This window comes from Pipistrellus hanaki (assembly GCF_964339955.1).
Source record: "Pipistrellus hanaki genome assembly, chromosome: 4".
In the NCBI taxonomy this organism is placed as follows: domain Eukaryota; kingdom Metazoa; phylum Chordata; class Mammalia; order Chiroptera; family Vespertilionidae; genus Pipistrellus; species Pipistrellus hanaki.
This window is the reverse complement of record NC_140506.1, coordinates 80,315,576-80,335,635: the sequence shown is the minus strand read 5'-3', so window position 1 is coordinate 80,335,635 and position 20,060 is coordinate 80,315,576. Positions and strand designations below refer to the sequence as shown.

Below are 20,060 nucleotides of genomic sequence, written 5' to 3'. Positions count from 1 at the left end.
GGATTTGTTTGGGCTGGGATAACTCAGATTCCCTTAACTATCCCTGCTCCTAGTCTTTTCGGTTCTTCACCCAGATCTTTGTCTGTGATACTGAGCACACAGGTATTATGGGGTGAGGGTCACCGGGCTTTGTACCCCCCCGGGGCTCTGAGCTGGGCTGGCCAGGAGGTGAACTGGCCTGTGAAAGCTCAGTCTCTCTCCTCAGGGCTCCGGGAGTGAAGAACTAGCCCTGCTCTTCCTGCTGCAGGAACATTCTCCTGCCATGCTCGGGGACCGGGATATGCAGGCACCCGGAGAATGGGATGCGAGGCAGCCAGCAAATGTTTTTTATTCCTAAATTGGGCCAGGAGTTGAAGTTAAAACTGCGGCAGACCCTGTTGTCATGGAGTGTACAGTCCAGCTGAGGAAATGGACATTCAGCAAATAATTCCCCAAAAGGCACAAAATACTTACCTGGGTGCAGATTGCTGTGCGAGTGAAGTTAGGTGAACTGGTTTGGTCTGGAGGGTGGGGAGGAAGGGATGACGGAGCTGAGGCCTGAAGGATGAGCAGGGTGTTAAAAAGTTGACGGGGCCACAGGCAGAGGAACACCATTGGCGTGAATAGCACATGCCAAAGTCCTGGGCTCGGAGGGAGAAATGGAGAGTTGGCCTGTGTGGCTGGGGTGGAGAGGTCGAGGAAGAGGAAGAGAGCTGGGATGGCAGAGGCCTGCCCCTGTGGGGACCTTAAGTGGTTTTATTTATTTATTTATTTATTTATTTATTTTTCCCCCACTCTCAACGCTGGGTTCTAAACCTTTATGGACCCCTTTCTCTTTTTTCAGTCTACTCTCCTTCTCAGTGTATATATGTGAAGGTTCTATGCTGTACATTATATTTTTATTGATAAATTTAGACTGTCTGATGACTGCCACTTCCACAGTATAGACAGCAGTCCATCACCCTAAATGCTCTCTCGTGCTGCCCCTCTACAGCCAGCCTCTGCCTCACCCCTTTCCCAGGAACCACTCACATGGTGTCTGTCCCCGTTGCTCTAAGACAAATGTGTCAAACACAAGGCCCGCGGGCCAAATCCAGCCCGCCAGGCCTTGCAATGTGGCCCGCACCGCGCTGTCATCACTGCACTCCGCTGTCAGTTTATGACATTGTCAGTTTATGACTGTTGAGTAAACCATTCGGCCCGCGATTTAGGCTGGATTTTAGATTTTGGCCCCTTCTCTGATTGAGTTCGACACCCCTACTCTAAGAGGTTTGGCAACTTGCTCAGGGTCACCCAGCAGGGTCAGAGGAGAGCCGAGTCCTCCCCCGGGTGTTTTTGTACCTTGGGCTAAGGGCCGCCCCACTTGAGACCTAGTGTCTGCTGGCCCCTGGCCTCGGGGGGCCTTGGGGACCTCGGCAGCTTTGGGGCCCTGGCCTTCTCCTGACGGCTTCTGTTGTGTGCTTCTCTCTTCCAGCTGCTTGCTACCTTTTTAATTCAGCTCGAGAGAAGGAAGGGAATCCAGTCCTCAGGGATCATGCTCACATTCTGGCTTATAGCCCTCCTCTGTGCCCTCGTCATCTTGAGATCCAAAATCATGACTGCCTTAAAAGAGGTAAGTGTGGCCTCACTCCGCATCCTCCGGGGTGGCTCTTGGGAGAGGTGCCTGTTCCATTTGGATGGTGTGGAAGGCACGGGTGGCCGTGGGAACCCGGAGGTGGGCACCAGATGGGCCCGGCTTCTTCCCTAGGGATTTCCCTACCTCATCCAGCCTTTGTTCTAGAACCTTCTTTCCTCACGGCCCCGCTTGTCTGTGTAGCTCCGAGTAGCCCATGTGGGTCCTCCAGGGGCAGGAGCCTCGGCTGATGTACACTGCCCTGTGAGCCTCTGTCAGCAGCACACAGATGTCTTTGGTCTGGAAGGGAGCCGAGCAGGGAGCGGTGTTTGCAGAGTGGCCGCACCCCCAGGCCTCTCCCCCTCCCCCCCCATTACCCCCAGGTTACCTTGGCGTCATCAGCCGCTGGTCTGGCTGAAAAGTGGTTCATGTTGGTTGCCATATGCCGCCCCTGGGATTCTGGAGAGTCTGTGCTTTCAGACTCTCCTGTTGTCCCCGCCCTCTCCGAGCTAATCAGGAACTGGCATCGGGCAAAGGAAGGGAGGGAAACGGGACATTTATTGATCACCTGTACAGTACCCTGTCTTTAACAGTGATGGCAGCTGACAGTTATTGAGTTCGTGTTTGCAAAGTGCCAGGCGGAGGGCGGAGTTCTTTCCACGAATACTCTCACTGACTTCTCACAATCACTCGGCCAGGCTTTCTCGGCCCCAGCACTAGTGGACGGGTGGGCCAGAGCCGTCTTTGCTGTGGAGGGCTGTCCCATACTCGGTCAGATGTGAGGGGCCTCCCGGGCTTCCTCTCACTGGGTGCCAGCTGCACCTCCCAAGTGTGACAGACAGACATGACTCCACACCCTGTCCAGTGTGCCCTGGGAGGTAAAGTCACCCCCAGTTGAGGACCACAGGTCTGTTTATAAATGGGGAAACCGAGGCACAGAGAGGTTTAGGTAAGCCGACCAAGTCCCATAGCCACTGTGAGCAGAGGTAGCACCTGAATGTGGGTCTGCTTCACTCCCGAGCCCGGGCCCCCTCCCACTGTGGGGGCCGCCCTCCCTGGGTGGTACAGACCACCCTCCGATGGGACAGCCTCTCTCGTATTAATGTGCAGGGGGTGGAGGGGGAGGGGTGGGTAAGCTACTTCCGGAAAGTGATGGTCTCCCTCCTCCTTCCCTCACGTTCAGGATGCCACCGTCGACGTGTTTCGGGACGTCACGTTCTACATTTACTCCTTCCTCGTGCTGATTCAGCTCGCGCTGTCCTGCTTCTCAGACCGCTCGCCCCTGTTCTCAGAAACCATCAACGACCCTGTAAGTGCGATCACGGATGTGTTCGAGAAGCATTGCACAAGGTGGCTCATGTTGATCGGACACTTGTTCTGAGCCAGGATCCTCCACCTGGGATCTCATTCTGTCTTCCCCAAATGCCTGGAGATGGGTTATGTTGTCCTCCCGCTTGCCATGGCAGAGCAGAGCCACAGGCTGGGGTGGGAGAGCCTGAAGAGGGAATCTGATTCTTAGTGGAAATTGCTGTGTCTTGCAGGCCTGGAGGTTTCCTCATTGGTTGGCGTAGTGATTTTAGGACACGTATAGCAAATATTTAAAAATTGGGACATTCCACATAAATTCTGTGTCCAAGCTTTCTACGAAAAATGAGAAGTTCAGGCAGTGTCAGGGCCATTAGTGCACATGGCAGCAGCTGGCCAGAAGGGGTTGCCTTAGTTTACCGCAGTCCCCACCACTCCCCATTGCATTGCACAGTCTTGCTTCTTTCATCTGGGTACATGCCTGGCCCCTGAGGGATTTGAGTTTGAGACCCTTGGTCTGTCCTGCCAGTTTGAGGGAAATTCTGTGTGTGCAGAAAGAAATCTTGGTGCCGCTCTTCCTGCTGGGGGAATACAGGGAGCATAGTAATTTGTCAGCCTTGCCTCTCTTCTTCCTCTCTCCCCTCCTCCCCTCCTTCCTTCCTCCTCCTCGTCTTTCTTGCCCCCCTCCCCCCGCTTTCTTTCCCTGTCTTCCTTCCACCATTCTAGCCATTGCTGAAGGCCAGGGCCTGAAATGGGCACAGGGCTGTGGCAGTGCATAAAGCAGAGATCTTGTCCACGTGAGGCTTAGCTTGTCACGGATGGGGACACACAGTAACCCAGGACCCACATGTCTGGCAGGTGGTGGTACATGCTAAGAGGAAGAAAGCAGGGAAAGGAAACGGAGATGATGGTGGGGGGCCATGTGCAGTGTTTGGTGAGCAATCATGGGAGGCCTCCCCCAGGAAAGCACACCGGAGCGGAGACCTACAGAAGCGGAGGAGCCAACCTAGCAAATCCTCGGAGAAAGAGCATCCCAGGCAGAGTGGTGGCAGGTGCCAAGGCCCTGGGGCAGGAGCCCCTGTGGAATGCTGAGAGAAGAGCAGGAGAGGCCAGCCTGGCAGGAGCAGCAGGCAGGCAGGGGCTGAGGGTGGCAGTGGAGAGGGAGGCCAGATGAGCTGTGTGGGTTTTATTCTGAGAGGGACAGGAAGCCTCTGGAGCATTTATTTGATGTTTTGTTCGTGGCTAGTCGGTTGCTAACGGGTGAAATTGCAGCAGGAGCAGTTTTCAGCTGCTGCACTAGTACATCTGTTGGGTGCGGCCTGAAGCTCAGCAAAAGGCTGAGGCTGCCTTTGTCAGCAGTGAAGGGACGTGTGGGGCAGCACAGGAGGAGGAGGCGGAAGCCTGTGTCCCGAAAGGCCCCGTTCTCGGATTTCTCTGCTCAAGGAGGAACCGAGTTGGAGAAATGAACAGATTGTGTGTGTATGCAAACGCGTTTGTGTGCGTGTACGTGTTCGCATATGTGTCGGAATAAAATCCACACGGCTCATCTGTTTATAGGTATATATATTTTCATTTCTATGTTCATGTTTTGCATGTAGATGTATGTTGGAGTGTTTGCATGTATGGATGTGTTAGTATGTTCGTGTACATGTGTGTTTTCATGTGTTCAAGGTTCACGAAGGCAGCAGCTGTGCCTGTAGCACCCATTGGATCCTGGCCCACGCCCGGCACAAAGGAGGGCTCAGATGTCTGTGGCGATTGTATCCGCTGGTCCTCAGAGTTTGTGTGTAGCGGATGTATGTGGATGTATGGCAGTGGAGTGTCCCCATCTGGAAACACTAATTGTCAGGCTGCTCTGTGGAGCTGAGAATCGCACCAAACAAGCCACACCGCCGAGGTTGCCGCAGACCTTGGGCTCCCCGAGTGCAGGTTTTCCTGGGCTTGTGCAGGGAGGCGGCTCAGAGAGCTGACGTCCTCTCCCGCTGGGTTCCGTGTTCCCAGCGGCCTAACTGGCCACCCTGGGCCCGCTTGCATGTTCAGCTCCAGCAGCTGGAGGCTGGGCTGTGGGCGCCGGGACACCCCGACTCTTCTCCCCCGTCTTGTTTACCTGTGTTAGGAATCAGAGTTCGGAGAAGTGGGCTGTCAGGCCCTAGCGTGGCAGCTGTGCGTGTTCCTAGAGAGGGAGCCAGGCAGAAGCCGCGTCACCGTTTATGATCCAGTCCCAGAGTCACACAGTGTCACTGCGGCCCTCCTCTCTCTCTCTCTCTTTTCATTTATCGTTATCATTGGAAGTATCACAGATGCCCCTTTTCTTCCCCCTTCCTCCCCATTTTCTCCCCTCCCCAGGCCTTCACCCCACTGTCCTACCATCTTTATTGATGCAATCACAGACGTCTGCCACAGACGTACCTCTAGAGGGGGGAGTGGCCAGGTCTCACTGTGAGACAGCACGTGGGATGGCAGGTACTGTCTGGCCATCTTTGGAGAGGAGTGTCTGCCGCGTGCCATCAGGAGGCTCTGGTCTCTTGGGGAGACGGAAGACAAATGACTAAGGAAACAATTGAGATGAAGGTGGGGAAGCAAGTCACGTGACTTTAGACTGGGAACTTTCTCTTTGGAGCTGTCGCCCCTCTTTGCAGGACCTCAGTATCCTCACGTGAAAAGGGGTTGAGGCTCCACCTGATACTCACCTCCTCCCTGCCCCGGAGATGAGAAGGGGGGACACAGTCAGGTACCTTCTGTGCCGTCTCCCTGTCTCCCTTAGAGCTGGTGCCAGCGGACCTGAAGGATGGCAGAGGCCAGCCCCTGCCTCTCTCCTGTGCTTCCAGCAGCAGTTCCTGTCGCCTGTCCTCAGAGAGGGCAGTCCGCCAAGCCCTGAGGTGGCCAGGGCCAGGCGAGGCCTGGGTGGGAGCTGGCAGCACTAGGCTTCCCCGGGCGCCCTTGCTGAGTCACCCCGCCGGCCGGCCCCTTGTGTGACTCAGACTCAGTCTATTCTGGCCCTGGTCTGCTGCCAGGGCTGCTCCTGTCCCCCCCGGCCGCTGGCTGAGCATGGCTGACCAGGCTGCTGCTTGTCCCCGGCCTCCGCTCCTTTTGTCTGGCTGGCTCCTTTTATGAGGCTGCTGCTTAGGGTTGGGGGGAGGGGGCGGTGTCCATTTGCAGTTGGGGACATCGTGGTCAAACGAGGTCACGTGGCAGACCCTCACTTCTCAGAGCGGCCTCCTCGGACCAGCAGCATCGGCGTCCCAGGTGCGCATTGGAAATGCAGCTTCTCAGGCGTCCTGAGCCGGCTGACTTAGTCTCATTTAACAAGATTCCCGGGGCACGGATGAACGCACTGGTGCACCTCAGCTAAGGACCTCTCAGCTCATTCTACCGCGAACGTTTCACACGTACAGCGGGGTTGAAAGACTCGCACAGAGAGTACTCATCTAACCATTAACTAGAAGCCACCGTTAACATTTTGCTAAACTTGTTTTATCACATAGCTAGCCAGCCAACCAGTCAACCCATTAACTTACTTTTTTTATATCTGGAACGTCTTTTGAAATACAGTAGTATTCTTCCCCCAAACACTTCACCGTGCAAGTCCTCAGCTAGAGTTCACTACCTGTGTGTAGCTTTTTGTCCTTAAATTAAAATTTACATACAGTGACATTGCTGAGTCTTACTACCAATCAGTGAGTTTTTGATAAATGAATAACTGAAGCCTCTCTTAAGACTCAGAACATTACCTTTCTCCAGAAAGTTCCCTCTGCCCCTCCATGGTTTGTCTCTACCACTCACATCCCAGAGGCAACTGCTGAGTTTAGACCGTTTATAAGCGCATCATAAACACCATTTTAAATTCCTTTCTCCGTCACGCTTGTGGTCACTTAGTAATTCAGCACTGCGCCGCGGCTGAGCTGGCTCTGGGTCCCTAGAGATGAGCAAACGTTGACTACTGCTCTTGAGGAGCGGTGGAGGGGGGCAGCCGGCTAAGGAGCCAGCAGCTTCAGGATGGATGGGGTGGCCGTGCTGGGGCTCTGGGGCCAGCCAGCATCCAGGGAGGCAGACGCCTGAGTCAGAGAGAGGAGAGGCCTGGCCAGGCCGGTGCCGCTGAAGGCTGGAGGGGGCACAGGAAAGCGGTCCTGGTGGAGGAGCAGGGTGTGCAAAGGCCTGGCAGCGTGATGGAACATGGGAGGGAGCAGGAACTGTGAATCCTGCTTGGCTGGGAGGGACAGGCCAGGGAGCTGAGCACTGAAGATCACGGTGGAATAGTGTGTCACTGTAAGGCCTGGGAATCCTGACCTGCCGGAAGGCTTTTCAGTGGGGGAGTCACACACTGGGTGGGGGTGTTCAGAGGACCCCTCCCCCCACTGAAGACTTAGGAAGCCACAGTAGGAACCCTGGCAGGTAGGGTGGAGGGTTGACTGGACAGTGACCCTGTTTGTCCTAGAGCAGTGGTCAGCAAATTGCGGCTCGGGAGCCACATGCGGCTCTTCGGCCCCTTGAGTGTGGCTCTTCCACAAAATACCACAGCCTGGGCGAGTCTATTTTGAAGAAGTGGCGTTAGAAGTTTAAGTTTAAAAAATTTGGCTCTCCAAAGAAATGTCAATTGTTGTACTGTTGATATTTGGTTCTGTTGGCTAATGAGTTTGCTGAACACTGGCCTAGAGCATCAAAATCCAGGAAGCAGCGGCTGAGGTCGTGGGGAAAGGGCGGCGTGCATGTGGTGGGTGTTACAGTAGAAGAGACTGGTCCTGAGCAGGGAGGTGATTAGCCCAGCTCGAAGCAAGAGAGGCAACAAAAACCAGGAGTGTTATAAGACATTGCCAAAACCGGTTTGGCTCAGTGGATAGAGCGTCAGCCTTCTGACTGAAGGGTTCCAGGTTCAATTCCGGTCAAGGGCATGTACCTTGGTTGTGGGCACATCCCCATTGGGGGGCGAGCTAGAGGCAGCTGATGAATGACTATCTCTCATCGATGTTTCTAACTCTCTGTCTCTCTCCCTTCCTCTCTGTAAAAAATCAATAAAATATATAAAAAGAAAAAAAAGACATAGCAACACATCTCTTTTATTATTGGACATTTATATCATCCCAACCAGTAATAATGATAGCAGCCTGGTCTGCTGTTTTCATTTAGTCATTTATTATTCCTGGAAGCATCCTAATGAGGTGGAATTATGAATCTCCCCTTGTTTTTATTTGTTTTAAACCACATCCAAGGATATTTTTCCTTTTTTTTTTTTTTTAAAGAAGGTATGGAAGGGAAGGGAGAGACAGAGAGCGAAACACCAATGTGAAAGAGACACAGCGATTAGTTTCCTCCCGCACATGCCCTGACCAGGGCCAGGATTTGAGCCTGCACTGAGGTGCATGCCCTTGACTGAAATTAAACCCAGACACTTCAGTCCATGGGTCAACGCTCTGTCCATTGAGCCAAACCAGCTAGGACTCCCCTGTTTCATAGTTGGGGACATGGAGGGCCAGAGGGATGAAGTGTCTAACCTCTCACTGGTCTGAACACCTGAGCCCGGTTGGCCTCACCTACAGGACGTGTTAAACACAGATCTCTGCACCCCACACCCAGAACTTCTGAGTCTGTAGATCTGGATGTGGTCCCAATAGTTACATTTATTTCTTTTTAAAAAATATGTTTTTATTGATTTGAGAGAGAGAGGAAGAGAGATAAAAACATCAATGATGGCCGAAACCGGTTTGGCACCCTGCAGACCGAAGGGTCCCCGGTTCGATTCTGGTCAAGGGCATGTACCTTGGTTGCAGGCACATCCCCTGTGGGGGATGTACAGGAGGCAGCTGATGGATGTTTCTAATTCTCTATCCCTCTCTCTTCCTCTCTGTAAAAAAATCAATAAAATATATTTAAAAACAACCAACCAAACAAACAAAAAAATCAATGATGAGAATCATCCATTGGCTGTCGCCCGCACGCCCCGTACTGGGGATTGAGCCTGCAACCTGGGCATGTGCTCTGGTTGGGAATCAACCGCTGAGCCACCCCGACTGGGCAGTATTTGCGTTTCTAACGAATTCCCTGGCAGTGTGGATATTGGTAACGGGGCCACATTTCAAAAACTCCTTCTCTAAGCTTTCCTCCTGTCTTCCTCATCCCTTACTCCTGGGCATTCAGGAAATGCAGAGTGCGAGTCACCGGCAGACAGGCCAACTACTGATAAAGGCAGATTCTGAACCAGAAAAGAGGTGTGGGGACCTGGAGAAGGGCCCCAAACGGCCCTGTGTGAGAGGCAATGAATGTGAGTTCTCAAAGAACCCGTGCCTGGGGCTCTTGTGTCAAATTGGTTTAATCCACATGGTCTCTGGCCAGGTCACCCCGAGCCAGATGCGGATGCCAAAGAACGCAGCTCTGTTTGCATACACCAGGCTCTCTCCCTCCCGTCTCTGCCAGGGCTCGTGTGAATTAGTCTCGCTTCTAAATGAAGGGGGCACCCGTCCACAAGCCTCAGTCCTAGGTCAGGAGTTAGTCTCAGAGGCCGGAAACCCCAAGCTGGCAGCTCTGCTTGGAATGAATGACACCGGAACATTCTGCTTGGTTTCGGTCGAATGGTCTGCTGTCTGCATCCTCATCCTTGAGCCCCTTTCTTCTTCTTCTTCAATTTAATCATCAGTTCTTGGCTATGAAGCACTCCAGCTGTCTGTTATCAGAGAGGGACTTCCAGAACGTGGTTCCCAGTCGGTACAGTGTTCGCTGGTGATGGGGACCCCGAGTCAGCCCGACGTGACTTGGCGGTAATCTGAAAATCTGGGTTTGGGTCCCTTGGAGGGAGGAGGGCTGGGCAGACGAGTTTGACAAAGCCCTCGGCGCGTACACCTTAGAAACCGGAATGCCCGTGGTAATGCAGATTCCTCGCTGAATTTGCCGGGCGGATTTTCTCACAGGAGCCGGGCTTTAGAGGGGCTGGCGGGAGGATTGGCGTTTCCCCTCTGGGCCATTGTTCTTGCAGCCTCATCCGTGCACGGCTGTTCAGTCCACCGGCTGCTGCGTGTTCGACCACAGCCGGAGCTGCCCGCGTTTGAAAGAGGGCCAGCATTTGTGAGGGCCCTGTGGGCATATGCCTAACGCCCTTACTATTTGTTCCACGTGTCCGTGCAAATTAGAAAAGGATGACTCACCACTGCCCCCCCCCCCCTCGGGGTGACTCTGAGACGGGCCCCGCTTCGCTCCTCCCTGGCACGGGACCTGGCGGTCTTGTCAGACTGGCACAGGCGCCTGTCAGCCCCCGCGTGCCCCGCCGGCCCGGCCTCTCTGTGCAAGGTTTAACCTGCACTCCTGTACCGCACTGGTGCCAAGACCGAAGGAAGGCGGGGTTCGCGGGCAGAAGGCTATCATCGGAGCTCTCGTTTCCCCTTTAGTGATCATTGTGTCCTGGGGTGTTATGAGGTCTGGGGTGAGCAGGGGTCAGCCAACACGTTCAGACAGTCGCTATCTGAGGCCTTGCGGACCGCATGGTCTGTGTCAAAACTGCTAAACTCTGTCCTTGCAGCAGCCACGGGCATTTGTAAGTGAATGGCCATCACTTACCATGTCGCAGTACAATTTTATTTCCCAGCGGCCACCCATGGGCCTGTGTTTGCTGCCCGGATATAAAGCATCTGGTCCAGGGCCCCGTGTGTGACGGGCCTGCCAGAAGGTGATGCTATTGTTTTCACTGTTGTTATTTATGCTAATCCTACTGATGCCATTTCTTGGGTTTTACTCTGTGCCAGGTACTGTTCTAAGTACTTAACATCCTTTATCTCATTTAATCTCAGCACCACCAAGTACCGTGCCCAAGGTCCCATGGCTACTAAGTGGCAGAGCGGGATTCATACCCTCTAACTACCTCGCTCTGTGTTGCCTTATGCATCAGCCAACCCTGTTCCGCCACCCCTTCTCTCTCTACATCCTGTTTTTCCTCTTGTTTTAGCTTTCATTGTTTATCCTCCTATATAATAAAAGTGTAATATGCAAATCAACCGAACGGTGGAACATCTGACCGCTATGCTGCGCACTGACCACCAGGGGGGCAGATGCTTAATTCCAGAAGCTGGACTGACGCTGGCTAGCGCTACTGTGGTGGCGGGAGCCTCTCCTGCCTCAGAGGCAGCGCTAGGATGTTTGACTGCTGGCTTCAGCATCCCTAAGGGCTCCTGGACTGTGAAAGGGCATAGGCCAGGCTAGGCATTCCCTCCTTCCCCTCCCCCCACCCTGCAGTGCACGAATGTCGTGCACCAGACCTCTAGTACTTACATATTTACTTGGGTCTTGGTTTGCTTTCTGTCCATTTTCCCCTCAGTTGGGTCATTTTATGTGGTGCTCTCTCCTTCCTAGCTCTGTCTCCACCCCTTAGCTGCCTGCTGGCATATAGGCAGGTCCTCCCTAAATATTTGCTCAATAAATAAATGAGTCACTGCCAGCTCTGCCCCACCCCTTCTCTGTCAGTGCTGCTTAACTTTTTACAATGGGTAGGAATTGGGCCACGCTTGAAGTACCTTGGTGATTCCCTAACAATCCAGCCACTTCTGGAGAAAAACAGCCTACAGAGCAAATACCACCACCTCCTCCACGTATAATATTGCTGCCTTCGGTTGGAAGAATTTAGCTTATAACAGAGTCCCATGAACCTCATTTGACTTGTTCCTCCTTGTAGTCCTGTAAGGGAGGCTGAGCAGTTGGACAAACTGTTCCCATTTCCCAGATGCAAAAACTGAGGCTTTGAGGTGAAAGGACTTGCCCCTAGGTCATTCAGCTAGAAAATGGCAGGTCTGGGATTTGAACCTAGGTCTGTCTGGCTCCCCAGTGTGAACTTACTCTGCTTCAGGTTGGTCTGGAATGTAGGACTGTGGCCAGCTGCACCTGACTGTTTCCATTAAAAACATACTGTTGCTGGGACCCCACCCTGGGCAGCTGGGTGACCTGTGGCTGCCAGGGCTGGGCACTAACCCCAGGCCTTGTGGCCCCAGAGTGGAGCCTAGGGGTTCTCAGCCCAGGATGTGTGTGTGAATCACCGGGGAAGTTTGTCTTGATGGGAATTCTCACACGTGTACGAAAGCGGAGAACATAGTAAAAGGAACTGCCATGTGTAAAGATTTCAGTATATATCTCTGAAAAATAAGGAATTAAAATTGTTTTTAATCCTCACCTGAGGATGTATTTAAAATTTTTTTTTTAAATTAATTTTTAGTGAGAGAGAAAGAGAGAGTGAGAGAGAAAGAGAGAGAGAGAGAAAGAGAGAGAGAGAGAAACATCAATGTGAGAGAGAAACACCCATGTGAAATAGAAACATTGGTGTGAGAGAGAAACATTGATGGCTTCATCCCACATGCTTCCTGACTAGGGATTGAGTCTACAACCCGGGCATGTGCACTGGCGGGAATTGAACCAGTGACCTTTCAGTGCATGGGATGATACTCAACCAACTGAGCCACACCGGGCAGGGCAGGGATTTTAAGTTTTTAATAACTTTTTGTTTTGAAATAACAACTCACAAAAACTTGCAAAATTTGCAGGCTTCCTGTGTACCCTTTACCCAACCTGCCCCAGTGATAATATCTAAAAGAATATGATTTTAAACAATACGACTATTATCTTTAATGTCATCATATATTTCCATATTCCATTGTGGTTGCAACCTAGTGCACTTTCTTACATCCTGTCATCCCCTCATTTATTAGCTGTTCTCTTTCTATGCAGAGACTCTTCCCCTCATCTCTTTGGTCCCCCTCTGGTGTAGGGCAGTTAGCAAAGGCGGGAAAATGCTTGTTTTCTACCCGTTTTCTGTGTTCAGAACGGCTTGGTTCACTAGCATCTTTGATCGGTGACATCAAGAGTGTTCTTTGTTTTTTTTCAGTACCAGTATGAACTTGTGTATTTAAACACGTGATGTGTTTCAGTTCCTTCTGTTTACTGTCCTTACGGCAACTCAGGTTGTCTCTCTGTGGGCCAGTGGGAGCCACGCCCGATTGCTCCCGAGGCCTCTTAGCAATCCTCCTCAGCTTTGGTTTCCGTGGTGCTGGGTGTTACGCCGTGTTCTGGGCTTATCTTACAAATTTCCTGCCCAGCCACTTTGCCAAGGAGACTGTGGGAGCTAAAAACAAAGACTCAGAGGCCCTGGTCCCACCCCAAACCAGCTTCGTAGGAGTCTCTGGGGGGTGGGGCCCAGGTATGGTGTTTTCTAAAAGCGCTCCCAGCCCCGATGGGAAACTACCGGGCCCAGGGGGTCTCTCAGGGCCTCAGCTTTGAAAAATGCTGGAGCCTGGAGCACCATCCTCAGCCGAAGAGCTCATCGCTGCACGGCGACCCCTTCACTGAGGCTGGTAGTTGAGGATTTAGAGCTGAACATTTCGGCAGTGAAAGCCGGCCGGGTGTGTAATCCCCGGGGGCTCCGTGCTGCTGTCCCTTCCCTTGTCTGTGTGCTGTTGAACTGGCGCTCTCTCTGCGCCTTTGGGAAAGCGGTTCTTTGAGAATCTGTCCATGTCCCCATAGCCCTTTGGATGACGACCCAAATTCCGTACGGGGCCTGCAGCGTAGACTGCCCACACCCCCTCTTAGTCCCCGGAGGGGGTTCTGCCCCCATATACCACCAGGCCCTTCTTGCCCATGCCATTCTCCCTGCGGAGCCGCCTTCCGCTCCCCCTCACTGCATCGTCCTGTCTCCCTCTTCAGACCTCGCCTTGCTCGTCTTCCTCAGGAACCCCGTCACGGCCCTCCTTGCAGGTCAGGCCCCGGCCCCTGTCGGCTCTCTCAGTTACTGTGAGCCCAGGAAGATCCCAGTGACCCCCTGACATACCCTTAGGGCGGGATCCCCATCGCAGTTGCAGTTTTGTAATTGTTCACGGGATCATTTATTACCGTCTCTCTCAGGGGCCTGACTGGAGCTCACATCCAGTTCCTGCCACTTCCCGCTGGGGACCCTGGGCCAGTCATTTCACCCCTGGGCTCCTCGGTGTCTTCTGTTTTAAAAGGGGGTTGATGTTTTTTACCTGCTTCATTAGGAGGTTATGAAGATTGAATGAGATCATTTGTGTGAAGAGCTCAGAATAGAGCTAGCTAGTGGAGAATGTTAGCAGGTGATGTTCTTATCACCACTACCACCGTGGTGTATCAGGGGCTTTCTAAAGAGGGGCTTATGTCTGTGAGTTGAGATTTGTGTACATGGTGCTAGGCACACAGTAGATGCTCAGAAAGTACTTGAGAATGAAGGAACGGATGAAGGAACGCATGGAGTGCAGTGGGGGCCGCAGTGGCACCACGCTCATCGGGCTGCTGTGGGGATACAGATAAGGCACTGTACCGGTTTTGCACTTAGTAGACACTCAGGTATTTGCTGGGTAAAACTGGGAGAGCTGCCGTGGGTTTAGGTAAGGCTCAGGAGGGGCATCCTTTCAGGCTGTAAATTAGGGGCGTGAGAGTGGCTGCTGGCCCTCTGGGAGGAAGAGTGGGCTTCCGAGTGCTGCCAGAGATGAGACGTGGAATCACTCACCCTCCCCTCCCTGTGCTTCTCTCCGCTAGAATCCTTGCCCGGAGTCTGGGGCGTCCTTCCTTTCCAGGATCACCTTCTGGTGGATCACAGGGTAAGGCCTGGCCCTCCTGCCCAGGTGGAGGGAAGAGAGGGGTTGGGGGGGTAGGGGGAGGGAGAGGGAGTGTGTGGCATAGCTGTGCCCTGAGTGTGCCTGCCCCAGGCATGGGTCTCAGAGACACTGACCTTGTCCCCATAGTCACTTGGACCTCTGTGGACGGCTTGGCCTAGGGCAGCTGCGTGCTCTTGTCTTAGCGTTAGGTTTGAGTATGTTTTAACATTAGGAATAATTACTATTATTGGCATTGTTTCAAACCCTTCACCATCCGAAACATAGTATGCATGCAACGTAGTAGGAAACGTGGGTAAGAGAAACATGCAGAGATCAACAACAGAAAGCACCAGAAGGCAACCACAGTCAGCAGTTTGATAAGCTCTCTTCTGCTTTGTGTGTGTGTGTATTGGGGGCTGGGGGGGGGTTGCACATTCCTCCCCCACATTGTCAGTATCTTACTGGGGATTTTTTGAACCTACTCCCCCCCCCCCCCATCAGCATTGTTCCTTGTCTTTATAAAGTGTTTTTCACAAAAATTTTTAAAATTAAATACTTTCCAGACCTAATTATTTTTCAAATTATTGTTAAAGCACACCATTGGTACAGTTAGTATAATTTACATTTTTAATAAGTTTTTATTGACTTTTAGAGAGAGAGATAGAGAGAAACATCAGTGAGAGTGAAGCCTCACCAATCAGCTGCCTCCTGCATGCCCCCTACTGGGGATTGAGTTCATAACCAAGCATGTGTCCTGACTGGGAATCGAACTGCTGACCTCTTGGTTCCTAGGTCAATGCTCAACCACTGAACCACACTCGCCAGGCAGGAGACAGTTCGTATAATTTAAATACGGACTGTGGGCTATGCCATCCATGCTGGTATTTCTTTTTCTTTTCTTTTTTTTTTTAAATCAACATTTTCCCAATCTTTTTTTTTTTTTTTTTTTTTTAATATATTTTATTGATTTTACACAGAGAGGAATTGAGAGGGACAGAGAGTTAGAAACGTCGATGAGAGAGAAACATCGACCAGCCGCCCCCTGCACACCCCCCACCGGGGACGTGCCCGCAACCAAGGTACATGCCCCTGTACATGGGAGCTATCCTGATCTTTCCCTCCTCAATAGTCTGTATGTGTCTCTAAGAATAATGAGGCCATTTTTCCTGGATGACCTGACAGAATTCAGCAATAATTTTTTTTTTAAATGTAGTTTATTGATTTTTTACAGAGGAAGAGAGAGGGATAGAGAGTTAGAAACATCGATGAGAGAGAATCATCAATCAGCTGCCTCTTGCACACCCACTACTGGGGATGTGCCCGCAACCAAGGTACATGCCCTTGACCGGAATCGAAACTGGGTCCTTTCAGTCCGCAGACTGACGCTCTATCCACTGAGCCAAACTGGTTTTGGCAGAATTCAGCAGTAATTATTCAGTGTGCCCACATGCCCGTCCACAGCCAGATTGCCCCAGCCGCTCAGCTTTGGTGCGGGGCTGCCGTGAGGGGGCGGTGGTGGGCGGGTGCGGTGAGGGCCGGTGTCCACTTCTTCCCGACGCTCACCGCCTCCCTCCTGTGTTCCTGCGCCAGGCTGATGGTCCGGGGCTACCGCCAGCCACTGGAGAGCACCGACCTCTGGTCCCTGAACAAGGAGGACATGTCAGAACAAGTTGTGCCCGTTTTGGTCAAGAACTGGAAGAAGGAATGTGCCAAATCTAGAAAGTAAGTGCGAGTCCTGTCGCCACGGGGGAAGCCAGACGCACTCTGGGACCAGTGCTCCCCCCGTCCCCCCTTACCGGGAGGAGATAAAGCAGGAGAAATATTTGCAGGGTCTCCGGGCCGTGGGAGGGAGTTAGGGTCTGGCCCCACGTGCAGGGAGAAGGAAGAGGTGGGTTTCAGGTAGGGCTATGGCACATGGTGAGTTCTGCTCTAAAACCACCCTGTGACTGCCCTGGGGCAGGTGGATCCCAGCGAGGGGGTAGGGGGAGGAGACGCTGGCGGGCCTCAGAGTTTCCTGAGTCCCTATTTTACACTGGAGCCTTTGTTTCCTAGGCAGAGGGCTTTCTGAGAATTCAGTGAGATAAACATCACCGAACAAGTTATCTGTCATTGGATAAGCCCTGAGAAAACCCTGGACAGTACTGCTGTGCAGGCTGTGTTTATTCGTCTTGCTCGCCAGGCTGGGCGCTTGCATCCTGCCTGGGAGGACCTGCTGAGAACTGGCTCGTTGGGCCACCCTCGGGGCCCTGGGTCCATTAGCACCTTGGCCGTTAGGGGGTCTCGGCTTGGGAGTTCGCTGCCTGTGTGGGGACTCTGGCATCTAGGTCACTTACTCTGCTCCCGGAGGCGTGAGCCAGATCTGGCACATGTAACCCTGCGGAGGGACGGACGGGGTGGGGGTGAGAGGAATTTCGGGGTGTGGCCTCTTGCAGTGAGGCCTCTTTAGTTAGCTGGGGACCAGTGTAGTGTGTGGCTCAGCTGCTCCCAGGCCTTCTGGGGAGTAGGCAGTGGCAGCTGGCAGGGGGTCTGGCTTGGCTTCTTGGCCTTGGGTCTCGACAGCCCAGCCCCTCTCACTCCTCTCTGTAGCCTTGGGTGACTCCTCTCTTCTCCAAAGTCAGGTCTGTCCGCTTCCTTCCCTTTCCCCCACCCCACCCCTGCCTTTTAAAATGCAGTGCTTCATTGGTTTCTATCCAATAGTTTAACAAAATGGAGTCGAGATTCTCTTTGACTCTTAGCCTCCGGTAGGTTAAGGCCATGGTGGACTGTGGTTCCTCTGGCATGACTATAAACACTTCAGTGGCTCTGGAAATGAGTTTGGCAGTTTTTAAAAAGTTACAGTTATTGTACCACCAGCCATTCTCCTTCTAGGTGTGTAACCCAAGATAACTGGAGACGTGTCCCTAAAAGACTTGTAGAGCAGCTTTGTGTGCGAGGGCCAAGCTGGAAGCCACCTAGACATCCACTGACAAGGGAACAGACATACAAAACATGGTGTAGCCATGAAGGGAATACATTAGAATAATACAAAGGAATTATCTCTTGATACACTTGACAACACGGAAATATCTCAAAATAAGTATGCCAAGTGAACAGAGCCAGATGAGAGTGCATACTAGGTGATTCCATTATATATAACTAGAGGCCTGGTGCACGAAAATCCATACACTGGGGAGTGGGGGTGAGGATCCCTCACCCCAGCCTGCACCCTCTCACAACCCGGGACCCCTCGGGTAGGGTCACTAGGCCTGGCCTGAGATCAGGGCCTCAGGGCCTATCAGGACTTTCATCTGCTGGACTGTAGGCAGCTGGCCCTGCTGCTGCCACTGCTTGCCATCTGTGCAGTGCAGCCCCCACTTCCCTGCCACCAGTGGCCTCCCTCTGCAGGTGACAGGCTGGGGTGCAATGACTTGGCTGGACTGGGCCTCCCTCTTTCCTTGCTGGGGGGGCAGGGCCAACCCTACGAGGGGCCGTCTGCCTACCTGATCACCCCTCACTGCCTGCCTGCCTACCTGATCACCGCTGCCACTGGTCTGCCTACCTGATCGCCCCTAACCCCTCTGACTTGCCCATTACTGCTTGCTTGGGGGCGGGGCCAGCACTGACTTCCGGTTGGTCAGCCTCCAATCGTTACTGGTTGTTATGACCCAGGATTTTTATATGTTAGGATTATAGAAAATGGAAACCATTGCAGAGTAACAGAAATCAGATCAGTGGTTGCCAGGATGGGGGAATAAGTAGAGAGGTGGGTGAGAACCTTTGGGGACGATGGATGTGTTCTTTATTTGGTCTTCGTGGTGGACTCACAGGTGTACACACGTGTCAAAGCTCGTCACATTGTACACTTTAAATATGAGCAGGTGATCGTGTATCAGTTATACCCCCAATAAAGCTGTATATTAAAGAAGTAGTAGTGTTTAAAGAGTGACCATTTTACTTAATTGTCTCTTGCTCATAAAGGAATGCAAGTAGCAAATTACAAATAGAAAACAAAACTCTCCAAAATGTGCATGTTAAGCAGTGGTTCTCAACCCTTCAGACTCATCATCCCCTTGAAGACAAAGATTTTGTAATAGCTCCTTTACTAGATTTGTCAAACGAACTCAAAAAGAGTCTGGAGGCTTTGGCTAGAAATAAATGATAAAGATTTACTTAACGGTTTTAGGATCTGCAAACCAGGAGCACAGCTAGGCAATACCCAAGAGTGTGTTACCGGGACCCCAATGTTTATGAGTCCGTCGGCCTGCACACACCGGTCCAGAGTAAGGCATGAGCAGGAGTTCTCTGTGTAGAAAGAAAAATAGTTGAATACTGACTTGGCCAGATGGGAAGCTAATGCTTGACGCCAGACTCCCGAAGGCCTGTAAGGTCAGATTATAGAGGGCAGAATCACAAGACATCACAGGTTAGGGGGTGTGGGGTCCTGCTGGGGGCTGGTCGGTCCAAGGGGAGGTAAGGATAACAAATCCTTCCTTCAGTCTTGAGGACAGTCCTGAGGTCTGCTCCTGAGTCCCTCGGTCTGTGTGCTGGGAAGGTAGCCAGGGGAGCTGAAACACAGCTGAGGCCCAGCAGGATGTTATCTTTAGCCTGCCAGAGGGTCGGGCCTTGTGATCATTAGTCAGGTCTGGGCTACTGTCTTCTGCTGTGTCAGCGGTTGCTGATAATGGGGGAGGGAGGCTGGGTCTCTGAGGGGTACAGAGAAGAAATTCGAGAGAGGATTTCTAGTGCTAGGGTTTAAAACTTATTTTATAAAAGTCTTAAGGACCCGGCTTTCAAGAAGAAAGAAAAGCTAAGAGTCCTGATAGTAAACAGTACATTCTTGAGAAGAGTCAGTCTTCTCTCTTAGCCTCTGGATTGGAATTGTCTAGATCAGCGGTTGCCAACCTTTTGGACTTCACGGACCACCAGTGGTCCACGGACCACCAGTTGGCGGCCACTGCTCTAGATGACAGCTGGTCTGGATCCTGGAGGTCTGATGTATAGCCAAGTATTGACACGGGGAGTCAGACCAGACCTGGGTTCCGCAGCCTCAGTTCTTGAGGTCTGGTTAGGAAATAATTCAGAGTCAAGCCTCAAACTATCGGAGAACCTTTATTTGGAAAATCATAGAGGTAGCAGAATTGAGTGCAGAAAACAAGTTATAGAGATAAAGGAAGGGCCCTTGGAGCTTAGATGTGAGGAAGGTAAAGGTGACACACATGGGGGGGTGGGGGGGGGTGCGCGTGCAGTGATGGAGAAGAGGGAGACGGGGAGGAGAAAGGCACGGGCATGCTCCTGGGTGCTCTCCTAAGGGTTTTAAGGTCGGAGATTTTAGGGGAGGTCCCGGGAAGATCTCAATAGAATATTCATCTCCTCACTGCTGCCTGGTGGGTCCAAGGCCCTTCCAGCCTGCTCTCCCACCCTCTGGCTATCTCGAGGCTCTGACTTCCCGGAAGAGGTGTCCCAGCCCTTTTCAAAATCCTTAGTCCCAGGCCTGGCTCACCTGTTCCCTGTGCCTGGAGCCCCCTCACCTCCCCAGCTGGGCCGCTCCCTTAGCCTGCAGGTGCTGCTCCCACGGGCTGTGAAGACCCATTTCTCTCACGAGCTCCTGATGGTAG

General features: G+C 52.4%; 1 protein-coding gene across 2 annotated transcripts in view; it reads left to right on the top strand.

Annotated features, from left to right (window-relative positions):
- Positions 1-20,060, top strand: part of ABCC1 (ATP binding cassette subfamily C member 1 (ABCC1 blood group)) — a 140,355-nt gene that overhangs the window by 43,350 nt on the left and 76,945 nt on the right. For both annotated transcript variants that reach the window (XM_084881083.1, XM_084881082.1), the window contains exons 4-7: positions 1,454-1,591; positions 2,775-2,900; positions 14,408-14,469; positions 16,057-16,188. In XM_084881083.1, the coding sequence (XP_084737209.1) occupies positions 1,454-1,591; positions 2,775-2,900; positions 14,408-14,469; positions 16,057-16,188 (458 nt within the window). The remainder of the gene's footprint in view (positions 1-1,453; positions 1,592-2,774; positions 2,901-14,407; positions 14,470-16,056; positions 16,189-20,060) is intronic.